General features: G+C 38.5%; 3 protein-coding genes across 3 annotated transcripts; all 3 read right to left on the minus strand.

Moving 5' to 3' along the window:
- Positions 1 to 489: 489 nt before the first annotated feature.
- On the minus strand, positions 490 to 7,266 carry LOC111455997 (exocyst complex component EXO84B-like). Its single transcript, XM_023097676.1, has 7 exons — positions 6,952 to 7,266; positions 5,545 to 5,642; positions 4,139 to 5,192; positions 3,084 to 3,596; positions 2,612 to 2,800; positions 1,732 to 1,868; positions 490 to 1,031 (listed from the first exon to the last, which is right to left on the minus strand). The coding sequence occupies exons 1-7, from the start codon at positions 7,093 to 7,095 to the stop codon at positions 869 to 871; spliced, it is 2,298 nt and encodes a 765-aa protein (XP_022953444.1). The 5' UTR covers positions 7,096 to 7,266; the 3' UTR covers positions 490 to 868.
- A 1,155-nt stretch (positions 7,267 to 8,421) lies between these two features.
- On the minus strand, positions 8,422 to 10,535 carry LOC111456652 (ATP synthase subunit epsilon, mitochondrial). Its single transcript, XM_023098639.1, has 2 exons — positions 10,281 to 10,535; positions 8,422 to 8,671 (listed from the first exon to the last, which is right to left on the minus strand). Exons 1-2 carry the CDS (start codon positions 10,462 to 10,464, stop codon positions 8,643 to 8,645), a joined length of 213 nt encoding a protein of 70 aa, XP_022954407.1. The 5' UTR covers positions 10,465 to 10,535; the 3' UTR covers positions 8,422 to 8,642.
- A 602-nt stretch (positions 10,536 to 11,137) lies between these two features.
- LOC111455905 (exocyst complex component EXO70B1-like) lies at positions 11,138 to 13,194 on the minus strand. Its single transcript, XM_023097552.1, has one exon. The coding sequence runs from the start codon at positions 13,180 to 13,182 to the stop codon at positions 11,167 to 11,169; it is 2,016 nt and encodes a 671-aa protein (XP_022953320.1). The 5' UTR covers positions 13,183 to 13,194; the 3' UTR covers positions 11,138 to 11,166.
- Positions 13,195 to 15,910: the final 2,716 nt, after the last annotated feature.

Below are 15,910 nucleotides of genomic sequence, written 5' to 3' on the forward strand. Positions count from 1 at the left end.
ACCGGGCTGCTATCCATTTGAGGTTCAGTTTCAGGTGCTATCTAAAGTTTCTTTTCCCAGCAAGGCTTCAATTGTGCATGACCCCTCATGGAGGTGAAGTTATCATCAAATTAAGGGTGAAGGGTATATATTTTTTTCTTCCTATAATTTCTTGAATAGAAGCAAAGATAACACAGATTTATAGAGGCGACAGGACGAACCAGTTCGATCCATCTTCTCTTCATCGTCGAGTTTGCTGGATGTACCCGGCTTGACTACAAAGCTGGAGGAAATTGATGCCACTGCTCTCTTTGCTGACTTGCTATGCTTGGTATTGGTGGGATATGAAGAAAGGAACAGTTTAATCAAGATCTAGGTTAACTTATGCTTGTTTAGGATCACCATTCTAGTGCTTTCATGGAGTTGTCGTTCTTCAAACTTCTATCTTGTTGACCTAAGTGAACTAAACCTGTTTAGGATCATCTTCTCTTCTTGTTTGACCCAAGTCAATTTTCAAATGATAGTTCCATTCCATGAGGATTTGGGAACAGAAATTGCAATGTTTGGACACAAATGAACAAAATCACAGGCAAGAATCCTTCTTCTGTTAAAGAATGGAAAAATGTGGGAATCATAATAGTTCGTTCGATCATCATTTACAAACTACATGCTTATCATAAACTTTACCAACATATCTAATACAAATGTAGGGAAGCCTCTAAAACTGAAACATGAAAGAGAGCAAAACTCAAAGAATATGGATGTAATTGACAGATCTAGAGGGTGGTGGAGCTGGAAGCTCAAGTACCAACCAGGAATGCAACGCCCACAAATCCAGATCCACTCAACGAACTTGGATGTGTTTAATTTACAAGGAAGAAATTGTGACTCAAGAACTCCCATGAGATCTAACAGAAGATATCGACTGGGCTGAAACTGAGGCTGTTGGGCTATTAGGATCCCTGTCCCCATTTATGGCCTTCGGCCTTCCACTTAATCTTTCCATTGCATCTTGACAAACATCATTGAACCATTCATCTTCCGGTAGTACACTGACAGGAAACAGATAGAATCTCAGAAAAACTAAACAAAGTCTCCAAAATTGTAAATACATCACGGAACAAGCAAAGTTCATTACAATCTAAGAGAATCGAAGGAGCCAAACGTGTCTCACACATGCCGAAAATCATAGAGACGCTCTCAACATGAAGAAGTGATATGAAAATAATAGGAAGCATCGACTTAATTCACAAAAACAAATAAAAAGATTGAAGGAAAATGGTCCCAAACCAAAAACCAATTTCATACTGCATGGTTCTAGTTTCTCTCAGGGGGCCTTCTTTTGTTATACGTGAAAAGACAGTAATATTCAAAATATAAACTGATCGAAACAAAATTCAAATTTTCAGGTGTGTTACAAACACACATACACTTTAAATATGCATGTAATGTGAGGTGGGAACGACGTAATGTTATGTCTTTTATCTTCCTGGTTCATCAACTTAATAGTGTAGCTAGTTTCATGCTCAGTCATAATTTTCTATCCAGCAGACGGCCCTAGTCTTAAGCATTTAAAATCAAGCATCATATGATATTACTATACATAACCGTGCTAGTATCTGTGTTCAACAAACTTAAGTTAACAATGAGAAAGATAACCATACAAACAAAAATTATGCTAGTAATGCAAACTTTAGCATGCAAGAAAAAGTTATAGAAGCATTAGAATTCAGCATAATGGGTACGGCGTACCTATCTGGATCCATTCCTGTTGCAGCAAACGCAGCCATTGCTTTTGAAATGATCTCATTGACAACTCTGTGTAGATTCCGAGATAAGTATCGACCTTGGGAAGCAAAACACATGACGAACTTCATATCCAAGTACAACTGCACAAATTAGAAACCATTGATTGCAGTTATTTACATGGAAACAGGTGCCTATTAGTGACTGATGAGATTTTCAATCACATTCTCAGTAGTAGTTAGCTTACCAAGCCCAGAGACTTCATTTACACAATAATATTATTTATTTATATTTTAATTAAAAGAACCAAACAATCATTCATGAGCATATATAATTGGTCAACATCTTCTCAGTAGTTTCTTTTTTTGAAATTCTTGATATGGAGCCCAACCTACAATACTTTACAAGGAGACATTGTAACCCAACTTGCACTAGTTCCAAGAAAATAAGAATCCTCTCTTATTAAGCATTACACCCAGATGGTTTAACCTAGGCTGAACTCCCACCCCAAAAGCCTATACTATGTCTGATAACAACTGGGACCTTTTTTCTCGAGACTTCCTTCGAAGTACGGTGAAGCAGAAGTACAATGGAGACATTGTGCTCTGTGTTAAGGTGTAAATATATAGCTCAAGAGAAAACAATATCCTATTTGCTCCTATTTTTCAAAACATAACAACAGCATATTTAGAAAGAACAAAAATGGTTTAGCGTAAGCTCCCCATATTCCACTTTTTTCTTGATATAAAAACAAAAATGGCATTCTAGATTACAAATTGAAGACTGATGCTGTCAGCTGCAGGCGATGAAGTTTCATCAAATCATTATATAATGTGATTGCCGAACATAAAGAGTTATCAGGAGTAAGCAGAACCATAATGCCCACCTGTTGAAGACCCAGAGGTCCTAGAGGCCTTGGGCCTTCCTCAATATCGTCCCAAAAACTTTGGTCCCCCGAAAGCCACAAGATGACAGTTTCTGTGAGCCTCATCAATAGTAATGTAGCAAATCTTTCCCTGCCAACAAACATATCTGCTGCCATACTAGCCATTCTGCTCAGTTTTACAAACAGTTCCTGAATTGTGATAATAAAAAATAAAAGAAAAATACAAGGTTAGACTTCCAATGGAAAATCAAGTAATGGTTGCAGAGTAATAAGTGTTTCAGTATTAATTTGGTAGGAGAAACAAATTTCTTTTTCATAGACAAAGGTTAGTCTAACTTTCTCATGCACATATAAGCATAAGTGTCACAACAAGATCAGATATAATGATACATAGTATGCAAGTAAAATTGAACTAAATTAACCAACATAGTATACTAGAATCCGATCACAAAATAAGGATCACATGAAGTACCTGGAATATAAGAGATGGGAACCATTCAACTTCATCCATATTTCCACCCATGTTCAGGTACATCTCAGCAGTGAGATGGCTGTCTCCATCCTCTGTAAAAATCAGATCAAGGGCATGCTGTCGACAAAAAGTATCTTTCAATCTATCCACAGAGCCAACTAGCCGCCTTTTCCACTCCCTTTGTTCTGGATGACGGTTTTGCTTGTCTGAAAGTCTCTGGCGAGGATCGTCCTTATAAGCAGTCTGAGTTGGCAGGGACAGTTTCATGGCAGCACGAGGCAATAGTTCATATGCTAACAATGATGCATTTGCCAAGAGAGCAACTTGCTGAACTTCTGTTTCAGCTAAGCGCACTATCTTACTTCCCGCACCATCAAAATTTGCTTCTTCTTCCATACCAGGCAATGCTTTGATTAACATATTGATATAAGAGTCAAACACTTGGAATAAACCCTCCAGAGTTTGATTGCCTAGTTGCATACTAAGTAAAGGTCCCACGTCCTCAAAAAAATCCTGCAAGGGGAACATTTGAACACCCAGAAAAGAAAAAAAAGAGGAATATCGTACCAGTAAGATAAATGAAATAATGAAAGATAATATGCCATCCCAAAGTGCAACAGCAAACACATATAATCCAACTTCCTTCAACAACCCCCTCCCCCCACCCCCCACCCCCAAAGAAAAACGCACGCGCACACATAAAACATATTGACAGAAACCACTTAGTTCAATTTTGAAAAGAGTATGGACCTAAAGGAAAAGGAAAATCACAGGGTTCCTTATTTCTCCCTACCTCAGACTAGCCACATAAAATACATACACTTCTCATACATTCTCTAGACTCGCCCACTTCCCATCCACTTAGTTACAAAGGGTCCTCCACTCCACTATCATCACATCTCCCCTGTCAAGTATATATTACTTTCCAAAAAGAACAATGAATCAATAATAAATAATGTCAGAACAATCGCCAGAAAAGAATATAAACACAAATACCCCACGCATCAGCACACCACATTAATATCATTAAAGAATGATTAGGTGGGAATGTTTACCTGGACCATAAAATTGAAGCGGTGAGCACTACTAGTCAATTTATGTTGGAATGCAGTATTACTAAGAGCAGTGCTAGAAGTTCGGCCAGATTGGGATGTTGTTGTCGGAGCATATCTTAGTACCCAATCATCAGCAGCAGCCAAGGCAGCTGTGCTTTCTTCAATTCTTTTTAAATTGGCTTCAAGTGCTTGTTCAACACTAGGCCTGAAAAGTTTTACAAGCACAGGACAGAGTGCCAAACCACGACCTTCCAATAATGAACAATGACCTAAAGCAATTTGAACACACTCTGCAGCAGCTCTGAGACCTCCAGCAGCTGCAGATGAAGCTAAAGCGTGTCTTTTTACAAGAAGTGCAAAAGCCTCCGTCTGTTTTGTAGCCCACACCACTAGCTCAGAAGAATAAGCAAGTTCTTTACCAAAAATAGACAAGGAATCACTAGAAGCTTGAGCAATGGCTGAGAAAACCAACTGGGAGAGGGCAGCAGTATAGGCTCCTCCATATGAAGTGCTGGATGGCCGAAGGCTTTGCATATTGTACTGATATCTTTGGAGATGTGCTTTTAGTAACAAAGTGTGAGCACGCTGTCCATCTCCTAATTTCTTGAGTGCTGATACGGCTGCACGGAGTTCGACACCACGAGTAGAAGGCTGACAAGCAGCCTCAGCAAGCTGATCTGCTAACCTTTGCCTCCGCTCAGCAATTGATGATTGAAGAGACATAATTGCCGCTGGGCTCAAGGTTTTCTTTTCTTTCGCCTCAGAAACTACCCTCTCTCCCTCATCAAGAGCTTCCAAAGCTTCATCAACTCTTCGTTCAGCTAAGAGAACATCCAAAGTATCAGGGTACTCCACTAACCACTTCTCAATATCTGAAGGATTGTCATCCCCTGAACCTAGAAAGCCATTTGGAGTTGTGCTTTCAGAAGCAGAGGAGGACACAGAATCAATGTGAACCCCTTCAGCTAAACCATGAATTAAAGCAGCCTGAGTAGACAGAAGGTTTCTGATGGACGAGAGCTCCACCTCTAAATCTGATATCTCCTTTGATGTGCTGTCAGCAAATAGCACGACATCAATATAAATTATTACTACGCTGAATAAAATTAACAGTGAAGAAAAACATTAAAGTGCGCTCTGCAACTGGGTTTATCTCAGTTTATTCCTCAACAAAATATATTGTTCAATGTTCACTGTATCTATATATTTTGCGAATCGTCGGTTTTGCAACACTTCAGTGCACCACATTTCTTCAAATTAACTAGCAAACTAATTAATTACTTCACATCTTAAATTTATCCCTCGTAATAATAAAAGATAAAATCTTCCTTCACATGGATCGGCTGGTTCCATCCTTCAAACAACTCTACATTTATATAATATATCACATGCCAGTTACAACTTACCGTATAAAGGCAGCATAATTTGCATAGACACTTTTACGCATCTCCTCAGCAGAAGCTTTCTTCAAATCCCAAAGATAAGTGCATAATTGCTTAATTTCCTACGAAACAGTACATACTTGACATCAGAGATTCGTCAAACAAATAAAGGTTTATTTGGCATGATATAAGACAATAAATAAAAAACATGAAGTAATGAAGTGGATGTGCGGTAGGGGCAATAACAAGCTCATTAACCACACGAACTGACCAAAGGGCATATGATCAAGGTTGTCAAATCATGAACTGAAATGTGTCGATGTTTTTTGAAAATAATCTATTACTTACTGCAAGTTATATTTTTTAAAAGGACCAGAAAAGAAAAACAGTCTTTCATCTCCTGCCAGTAAATAGAATTAACTTCCATTCTCAAAGGCTATAAAATTTGCAAAGTTCCCAACAAAGCTCTTTCAAATGTTCCAAAATTTCCCAAGTCTAAACATAGTTTCCTCCAACGATCTACAACCTTCTTCCTTTTGGTTCGGTTCCAAATTGTACTCTTATTCTGTAGTCTCATTTCCTCAATAATCAGAAATGTTTTGTAAGCTAGATTTCTAGTGTCTAGAATATGAGTTTTTCTTTCTGCAACAACTGTAAACTTCATAAATGAAATGGCCACAAGGGAAATGAAGAATAATTCAACGTTCTACCGAATGATGGTTGTTAATCAAGCGTCTTTAAAGCAAGACCACAAGAGCTTTGATTAACGTATATTATTTCATCTCCTTTCTAATTAATGTGTGGTTTTGCTTCAGAAACATGTTATTCTGTTTGACAATATCATTTGATTCAAAGCATATGATATGAATCAAGTATGAACTTCTTCAACAATCCCTTATAACTATAAGGTTGACAGTATGGCCTGACATTTTATGTAAATATATGACCGCTGTCAGGACGATGCACAAGATGGACAAAAACAATAGAAGATCGTACTAAAACAAGATGGGTGTAATAGCGCAAAGGAAAATACACCGTGAAATTTCACTTTCATGCATGATGAATCTATTTATAATTAGTAGCTCTCTAAATCTTCCACAGCAGTAACACTTGCCAAAAAAAGTCTTACGAAAATGAAAAGAAAAAAAAAACTAAAGTTTCAGGATTTCACATATTTCAATCTTAAATATTTGATGGGAACAATTAACTCTATTAAATTTAGTAAGAAAGCCCCTATGAGTGACAACAAATCACAACCAATTGAATCAGGAAAGGAAAGCTAAATTTAGCCGATATCCACAAAATGCATAAGAAAAACAAGTAAGCATCGCGATGACATGCAATCCCCACCTAACCGAGAAAGGATAAACACAAAACACTTGAAACGAAAGAAAAAAAATTGGTAAAATGAGATGGATAGATGAAACGAACCTTCTCGTTAAGAGAGCATCTAGTTTGAACATAGGAATCGGCATCAAATTTGTCGGACCTGAAGAAACTGATACCCTCCTCAAACTTGGCGCCAGTCTCCTTGACAGGCGTGCCTCTGGACCGAGCGGTCTTGGCGGCGGCCATGGAAACCTGATGGCTCAATTGAAGCCGAACTACAAAATCAGATCAAGAGAAGGAGGAAGAGGGAGATCGAAGGACGCCGTGGAGGAGAAATGGGAGAGAAATTGGAAGAGAGGAAGAGGGGAAAGGAAAGTTCAGAGAGAAGATGATTGAAGAAGAACGAGAAAGGAGAGAAGGGAGGCAGCCAGAGTAGAAGAGAATAAACAGCACGACTCTTTTCTTTGTTACTCATCGGGTTTGGTCGTCCGGTTTTATAATGAACCGAAAATCGAGCCGAACCAATATGGCAATGTGCGTGCTTTGGCACCATCAGTTGAGATAACCGGTCGGTTTGAGCCGGATGGGTTCGGGTTTTGGTTCATCGGTTTTTATTGCCCCTACTAAATTCTACATTATTTTTGTGTGTCTGAGTCAGGTGGGGACGGTCAGCTGGATGTTGTGGGATACGGTCAGGGCAGTATCGTTAAGCTGTCACATAAAAAGTAAATTTTGTGGGGGTTACAAATTGTGACTTTTGTGACTTTTAAAAGAAATGTATATTTTAGGCATTTTTATAAAACTTAATAATTTAATACTGTGTTTAATACAAATATTTATTTATTTTTTTTAAATCTACCATATTATTATTTTTTTTTAGAAGACAAGAAACACGAGAGAGATGACTTGATGAGCGTTCCATTCATCACCCACAAGCTCCATTCACTTGCTCAACATCGAGGCTTTCAGTAGTACCCCACGTCTATGAATACAAGAGTGCCCACCCTTTCTTTCAAGTAGGCCACTTTTCTCCGAAATGTAATTCTCGTTCGGCATACCAGGAAAAAAGAAAAAAAAATCATCAATTGACACAAACATCCCACTATCGACTCTTGAAGAAGAAGCTCCTTTCAAAGTCTCGTTGCTCCGTTAAATCACTTGATTCTTGATACTTTTCGGCACCATGGAACTAGATGAGTGTCTCGTAGCTCCGTTGAATCACTTGAATCTTGATACTTTTCGGCACCATGGAGCTAGATGAGTGAGCTATTACACTTTCTTCTCAAAAGACGAAGATCGATCGGAAATCTCAAAACCGAAGCTAATGCATAATTAATCTAAATTGAAGCTAAAAAATATACATTAAAGAAGACCCAATTGTTAAAAATGGGATGTAAATATTCAAATCTGAAAAGAATGATTTAAGAAAGAGTTGACCAGAAGCATGAAGTAAATGGAAAGTTTCCTGGTAACGGCTCCGCTGGAAGTGGTTGAATACAACACAGGACCCATCAACACCTGTCGGTATGAGAATTGGTAAGCTAAAATATAAGTCACAATTATTTATGGAGAGATCCAAATTTGGATGTGGATAGAAAAAATCAAGCACAAACAAAGCTTTATAGTTGATCAGTAGCAACAAATTTATTACACATTCGCAAGTTCATGGAAATTGCAGAAGATTTTATCAATCCATTTCCATAAACGCTTTCATTCCAGAAACTGATTAAAGCCTATCACCAATGTTCATATGATAACAGAAGCAACTTCAAAACATTGACCTCCCATCACCTTCACGCTTCAGGAGTGTCCGACCGAATAACTGAGATGTAACAAAGATAAAAGCCTTCAGTAAATACGAAGTTTAGTTCGTGAACTTTAAGGGCGGTATCTAATCAATTCTCTTAATCTTTCAACTTGTATCTAATAGACTCGAGAATTAAAAGACAAAAAATATATAATAGATCGAACTTACTAAACACAAAATTAAAAGTTCAATGCAACCTAGGAAGTTACTCGTTTATAAAATGAAAGGACTAACAAACAACTTGAAGCGATAATGAGACTTCAGGGGATCAATTCAACGCTTTCAAAAGTGTAAGGACCTTATACGTTTTGCATTTGTTATAACAAAAATCACGCAATAAGATTACAAAAAATGTAGCAAAAAGTAAAAAGGAAAATAATCAAACATCCAAAAAAGTATCAAACTTGAGCAATGCAGTGTTCACTTTGAAGTTGCAAACGTCACCATAGAGTTCAACGTGCATAGAAACTATTTGCAAAACATTTGAAGAATAATCTGTGTGGTGCCATACAACTGGCTTCAGTCACACAGTACACCGTGGTCGAGTTATCTACAAACATCTACGAACATTTCATTTTTCCTAAGACTATAGCAAAAAATGCACAAAATAATTGTAAGCAAATGACAACCAAGGAGTATGCAAGATTTCAAGTGCTGCGATACACATGTATATCACAGACATTTGGGGTTTTACAACATAAAAACTGGAGAAGAAAAAACCTACGCCTCTTACCAAAAGACTATTGTGGATAATCGATTATGCACTCTGATCGAAATATAGTATCTATACTTCGAATGTTTGGAACTGACTTAATAGCTAGGCAGAACTCGCTATTACACTATCATACCTTAAAAACAAAATGAGCTCATGTGTGAATAAATCCCTCCCAGTGCTACAGCGGAGTAGAAGTACAAATGACCCGTATACCAACCATTGATCAAAGTAGGCCAAAATAACAACGTGCGATCTTTGATTCATCAAAACTGATCACTGACAGTTTCTTCGTGCCAACCAATATCCGTTTAGTTTGTTCTAGTCTAATCAATTGGTTTTTCTGATTTTCAACAACAGCCCAGAAATTCTTCTAAAAAAAAGTTATCACCCCTAAAATATAACCCCCAAAAAACACCAAGCTAAAAGTCTAACCCGCCATTGGCAGAGAAAGTAAGTTATACAGGCATCAAGTTAATCAATAGAATGGTATTGCTCAACAGGTTTGGATATACATGAATTATGAGTAAATCCTTACGTCATAATGTGAAAATTAAGAGTATCCAGAAGAGATACGCCACTACAAATCAACGGCCAAAGAACCAGCACACAAATGACTTGCACGACATGGAAGCGATCAATCCCTAACACAATTAGGATACGCATAGATGCGAACGCAAACTATAAGCCCTATAGAATCACTACCGCGAATTGTATCCCTAATCTATAAACGAATATTGTACGATCCTCATATCACCTTAAAGAGAACTGAAATTTAACCGAACTCCTCGACGATCGACCATACGAATTATCCCAAGAAAACAAAATATTGAATAAACAACAGATCAATGTATTGATGAAAAAAAAAAATAGCAAAAAACAAAATCAATTAGAGAGAGAGAGAGAGCATACTGGGCTTTTGGGGCTTGCCGTCCGCCCACTTGGAAATGGAAAAGTGAACCTTCTCGCGGCTGAGAACTTCGGTCTTCAAAGGCTCCTTGAGACAGTTCCTGACCAGATTAGCGCAAATATTTGAGTATGTGATGTATGTCATCCCCGCCGCTCTCCAAAAGGGCACCGCTGCATTTGACGCCATTTCTCTGCAAATTTCTCTCTCAGTTCCTCTCTAGCTCTGCGCCTCAAAGAAAGTCCTCGATGATGCCTCAGTTCAGCCGATCTACCCGTGGTTTAACTGGAAGGGGTGGGCCGACGAATGGTCTTTGGGCTTAATGGGCCAAAAGGTTAAATATAATGGGCCTCCTAATCTCTATGGGCCCGTGCTTCTAGAAGATTCTAAAAATAAAAGCAATAGAGATCTCAAAAAATTTAAATTTTTAACCTTTTTTTTTAGTATAATAAATAACTGTTGTGATAGACAAATAAATTACTATATTTTAAAATAATTTGTATAATTTTCACACATTTAATCAAAATGTTTCGTGGTTGGATTGATAACCCGTATGGAATTGTTCATAATCAAACCCTCTATTTTTTTTCTTTTTTAAATTATTTTAAAATTTTATATTTGTTACTGTACATATTATATTAATAATTAAATTATCTTTGAAAATTAAAAGTCATCATTTTTAATATTTTTAATAATCTTGAAGGTAAGATAAAAGATAGAATTGGATTGTAACCCTATTTTCTGAGGTTGACCTTATCCAAAAAATGTCAAAACACAAACCAATCTAAATTCTTTGTTTTTAAAAATTTAATTCAACCCAAATCGAAAAATAAATAACCTAACCTAACTAATAATAGTCGGAATTGATCTGGATTCTCAGAGAAAATGAAGTCATAGAGCAGCGATGGAGGCGCGAAACTGATGAGTCACAATGCTCTTAATTTTGGTAATGAAGCGAGCATGGGTGTGACCACGGCTTCTTTGCACACTCAACGTTGGCCGAAACAGAGAGCTGATCATAGTCCCCATACTCTCAGCAGTGTATTTCAAATACTTAGCAGCGCCTCGATCCTGTTCGATCAAAGCCTCGAAATTCTTCATATAAACCGGCACAATCGCCTGCACTAAAAGCAGGCAAATTCTCTCTCTCAAACCCTCATCTGAAATGACCCATTTCGATTGCCTCTTACGTGTTTGTTCAAATGCCTGAGAGAACATTTTTACCCTTTTCTTCAACAGATCAATATCTCTCGATTTCTCCCCTTCATATGGAAGCTGACCCTTCTGATTTAGAAGGCTGAGAAGCTCTCCCCAGCTTTCTCTCAGGTAAAGCGCTGCGTAATATTCCTTGTATTGGTTGTGTGCGTTTAACCATTCATCTCCCATCATTTCGCCTAGTTTTGAACCTTTTAGATTGCTAAAATGGCAGTGGTTGTTCATCATGAAGTAGTAGGACTTTGACATATCTTGGTAGGCTTTTGCCCATGAATCTAGATTTAGAGCAAGTTCTTTTATGATTAGATAAATTTGGTTCTCTAGAAGGTTTTCTTCACATGTCTTTTCCCAGCTTTGATGGATGATTAAAATCTGGTTTAGGATTGGTTTGTAATGGTTCCCAAGAAGCTTGTTGCAGTAATCAGTGACAAAGCTTACCAAGCTTGGAATGCCACCGTCTACTGGAGGACAGCCCTGTCTTTGCAACTCAACTTGGATTGGAAGTTCCGAGAAAACGTCGCATATGCCGTTTACGACATGTTTTACGAGATCCCTCGTTGTAGCTTGAATCTCCGTGCAAGCTTTCCCACCAAACAGCTTGTTAATGTCTGTTCTTAGGTTGTCTAGAACCAAGAAAATGTCCAGTAGGTTCAAGAGCTTGATGGGGTCCTTCTTTGTTTGGGTGACTTTCCTCCCAAATTGGAGGAGAGGGAGAAATCCAGACTGTGATGCAATCTTAGCAAAACATTTGGTCCTGACTTCGGGTTCGATCTTCTCGAATATGTCATTGCAAAGCTTACATTCAGGCTCATATAAATGCTTCACAGCAAGCTCAAGATGCTTGCTCCATCTGTTGATATGATCTTCAATGCTCTGCATATTGCTCAGTTCATCGACTGACGTCTCAAGATAATCCAAACCAAGAGTTCTTAAACTTTGTTCAGCATTTGAACTTCGAATTTCGATGTATATCGATATGCAGTTTTCAATTCGGTCGTTGGCTTTCAGTTTAGTAAGAATCAACTGCAGTTTTTGAACTATAGATTCTGGCAATAGTGAGAAACCAATGAAGTCTTGGTTTTCACTGGTCAATAGGGCTGGAGCTAGATGAAGAGAAACACTATGGTCTCTTAGTAACCTCCTGAACTCAAGTTCAAGCTTGTTCAATGCCAAACTGAGAGGCCCTCCATCGATACGACCATTGTTCTCGGCCACCTGCAACTCACGAAGATTTTCCAACGAGTTTTTGACATTGAGTAGTCGCTGATCATTGACTATTCTGTTGTCTTCAACAAATTGGACAATTCCCTCCAACCACTGAATTATAAGGCTGCAGTTATCAGAAAGAAACTCAAATGCATTTTCGAACCGTTCCATGACCGAGAGGTAACTGGAGAGTTGAGAACAAGAATCAGCCATGAGTGACTTCTGAAGTTCAGAAACAGTGTTGATAACATTAAGAAGTGCAGATGCAAGTCCAACGACATGGTCGATCTGGTCTCCAACAGCGAAAGAGTTGCATTTCTGAATCGGAACGAGCTCGGCTTCCAAACTTGCTAGCCTTCGAGCCTTGTCTCTCAATCTTGGTCCAGCATTGGCTAGTGCAGATGCAATGTCTCTTGACTTGTCTAGGCTGGTTTTCAAGTGCTGCCTAGCTGCGACAAGCTTCCTAATGGCTTCCGCCTCATCCATTGACAAAGGAATTACAGGTTCTTCTACTATATGACCCTATATATTGCCTTACAACATTTTTACATATTTGAGTTTAAAATTGCTGTCTGGTTTCTTGTTTGTCACTCCTTTCGCTTTTTCTTCACCAAACTCAACAATCTGGAACTGAAAAGGCTGCCAATTCAAACCAAACCTCACTTGCAAAAAACTAACAGTGTAAAATCTCTCACCCACCGTAGGATACAAGTTCTGTACAACTACCTTTTGTCTGCGCCCGTAAAAGTATAGAAAAACCAGTCTTCAAACTGAAGAATTTCCTACACATTAGATTGGAGACATTAAAGAAACTGAAGCAGCGACCAACCACCCATGAGAAAGCTTCTAAAAGAGATCAAATTTCCAAGAATGTTTATAATAATTCATCCATTCAAAAAGCAGTCTGAGTTAAGTTTGGAAGTAATTTCTTCCTGCCCACCTGACTTGCAATATTTGACTTGGTCAACCTAAGAATTCAGCTGGTAGTTGATAAAAATAGTATATGTGAGATCCCACATCGGTGTAAACTTCTCTCTATCAGACGCGTTTTAAAAACCTTGAGGTGAAGTCTGAAAGAAAAACCCCAAAAAGAACAATATCTGCTAGCCGTTACAAATAGTATTAAAACCAGACACCGGGCGATGTGTCAGTAAGGAGGCTGAGCCTCGAAGGGGGGTGGACACGATGCGGTATGCCAGCAAGGACGTTGGACCTCGAAAGGGGTAGATTGGAGGGTCCCACATCGATTGGAGAAGGGAACGAGTGCCAATGAGGATGTTAGATCCCAAAGGGGGGTGAATACAAATAGTATTAAAACCAGACACCGGGCGATGTGTCAGTAAGGAGGCTGAGCCTCGAAGGGGGGTGGACACGATGCGGTATGCCAGCAAGGACGTTGGACCTCGAAAGGGGTAGATTGGAGGGTCCCACATCGATTGGAGAAGGGAACGAGTGCCAATGAGGATGTTAGATCCCAAAGGGGGGTGAATTGTGAGATCCCAAATTGCTTAAGGGTGTGGAAACCTCTAGCAAACGCGTTTTAAAAATCGTGAGGGGAAGTCCGAAAGGGAAAGCCCAAAGAAGACAATATCTGCTAGTGGTGGACTTGGACCGTTACCGTATATAAATATATAATTGTTCTGCGGCTACTATTTCCATGAGAGAATGATTTAGAATTCAAAAACATTATGACCTCAGCATGCGAGTCAAAAAAAACTTTAGAATTAACTTCACTGGAAAAGAGAAGGGTAAAAAACTTGATGTTAAAGTTATTCTATTTCACTGTCTCGTTGGAAGTCAATGGTAATAATAATGAGTCATCCAGAAATCAATGCCGAAGTACAGAGTTCGTGGCTTCTTTTAGTTTATTTATTTTTCTACTTTGCTGGATATCTCTCCTATGGTTATGATAGCAATTACAGCAGAGATTTTGGAACCACAGCGTGAGATCCCACGTCGGTTGGAGAGGTAAATGATGTATTCTATATAAAGGTGTGGAAACCTCTCCCTAGCTCACATGCGTTTTAAAAACTTTGTGGGGGAAAAAACTTGAAGAGAAAATCCAAAAAAGACAATATCTACTAGCGGTAGACTTGCTTGAGGGGAAACTCAAAAGAGAAAATTCAAAAAAGTACAATATCCATAACCGGGATTATGACTATTACAGTCAATTGATCCCTTATAGTTTCGGTTCAATTCCAATTAGTTAAGTCTAGCGATTAAATTAAACCTTTTAGAACGAGTGAAGGCGTAAGATTCAAACTTATGACATATTCATTAAAGAACGTGTTTTAACTAGATGAACTATGTTTAGATGGATCGGAATGAACCCAAAGACAAAGAGAACGACAATAATGATTAAATTAGATTTATCATGTTTGCAGTAATATTATACTGTTCTTTCGATCTTAAAGCTAACAGTATTGGAATCAAAATCTTATATGACAGGGACGTCTTACGGAAAGAACAGAATTTACAGAGAAGTGTAGTTGATGTTGGTTGAGCCGAAAACAAAACAAGAAGAACAGCCTGTTGGCTCATCAATGGCTCCGATTGTTGTTTTCTTTATATGGGGAACAGTGAACAACTAAGCATTCTGGCCTTCCTGAAGGACTCTGCCTCGCCCCACTCGCCACATGCCTAACCACCCCATTTTTTCATTTAATCATTTTATTCAATTACCCTCGCCTGCCGACAGCTTCAGAACTGCCGATCACTGCTTCTTTTGGCGGCTAACGCGGTGGCGATTTGCCAAATTACTGACCAGAATCGGGAATTCTGTAATGGAAAACGAGAATTAGAGTTGTTGGTGTAACGGCTCAAGTCCACTGCTAAGCCTACTAGTAGTAGATATTGTCTAATCCCATATCCGTTTGTTAGAAATATGGTATTCTCCATTTTGAGCATAAGCTCTCGTGATTTTGCTTTTGGTTTTTCTAAAAGACTTCATGTATTTTTTATCTACTAGTAGACCTATGATCATTGTCTTAATTAGTTAACGTGGACTCCCGAGCCCAACAATCCTCAACACAGTTGGGGAGGAGAATGAAACATTCTTTTCAAGGGGTAGAAACCTTTCTCCAGTCTTAAAACTGTGAGGGTGACTATGATACGTAACGGGCTGAAGCGGACAAACTAGCGGTGATACGTAACAGATTGAAGCGGACAATATCTACTAACGGTGGACTTGGGTTGTTACAGAGGAGGAAGAAAA

Source organism: Cucurbita moschata, unplaced genomic scaffold (genome assembly GCF_002738365.1).
Source record: "Cucurbita moschata cultivar Rifu unplaced genomic scaffold, Cmos_1.0 Cmo_Scf00018, whole genome shotgun sequence".
NCBI lineage: Eukaryota > Viridiplantae > Streptophyta > Magnoliopsida > Cucurbitales > Cucurbitaceae > Cucurbita > Cucurbita moschata.

Excerpts from the sequence above, each read along its gene's own strand:
- LOC111455997 (XM_023097676.1), bottom strand. The coding sequence starts at position 7,095 with ATGGCCGCCGCCAAGACCGCTCGGTCCAGAGGCACGCCTGTCAAGGAG. Across the intron at positions 5,643-6,951 it reads GATGCTCTCTTAACGAGAAG|GAAATTAAGCAATTATGCAC; the intron begins GTTCGTTTCATC and ends ACTGTTTCGTAG. Across the intron at positions 1,869-2,611 it reads GACCTCTGGGTCTTCAACAG|TTGTACTTGGATATGAAGTT; the intron begins GTGGGCATTATG and ends TAATTTGTGCAG.
- LOC111456652 (XM_023098639.1), bottom strand. The coding sequence starts at position 10,464 with ATGGCGTCAAATGCAGCGGTGCCCTTTTGGAGAGCGGCGGGGATGACA. Across the intron at positions 8,672-10,280 it reads CGGCAAGCCCCAAAAGCCCA|TTATTCGGTCGGACACTCCT; the intron begins GTATGCTCTCTC and ends GTTACATCTCAG.
- LOC111455905 (XM_023097552.1), bottom strand. The coding sequence starts at position 13,182 with ATGGATGAGGCGGAAGCCATTAGGAAGCTTGTCGCAGCTAGGCAGCAC.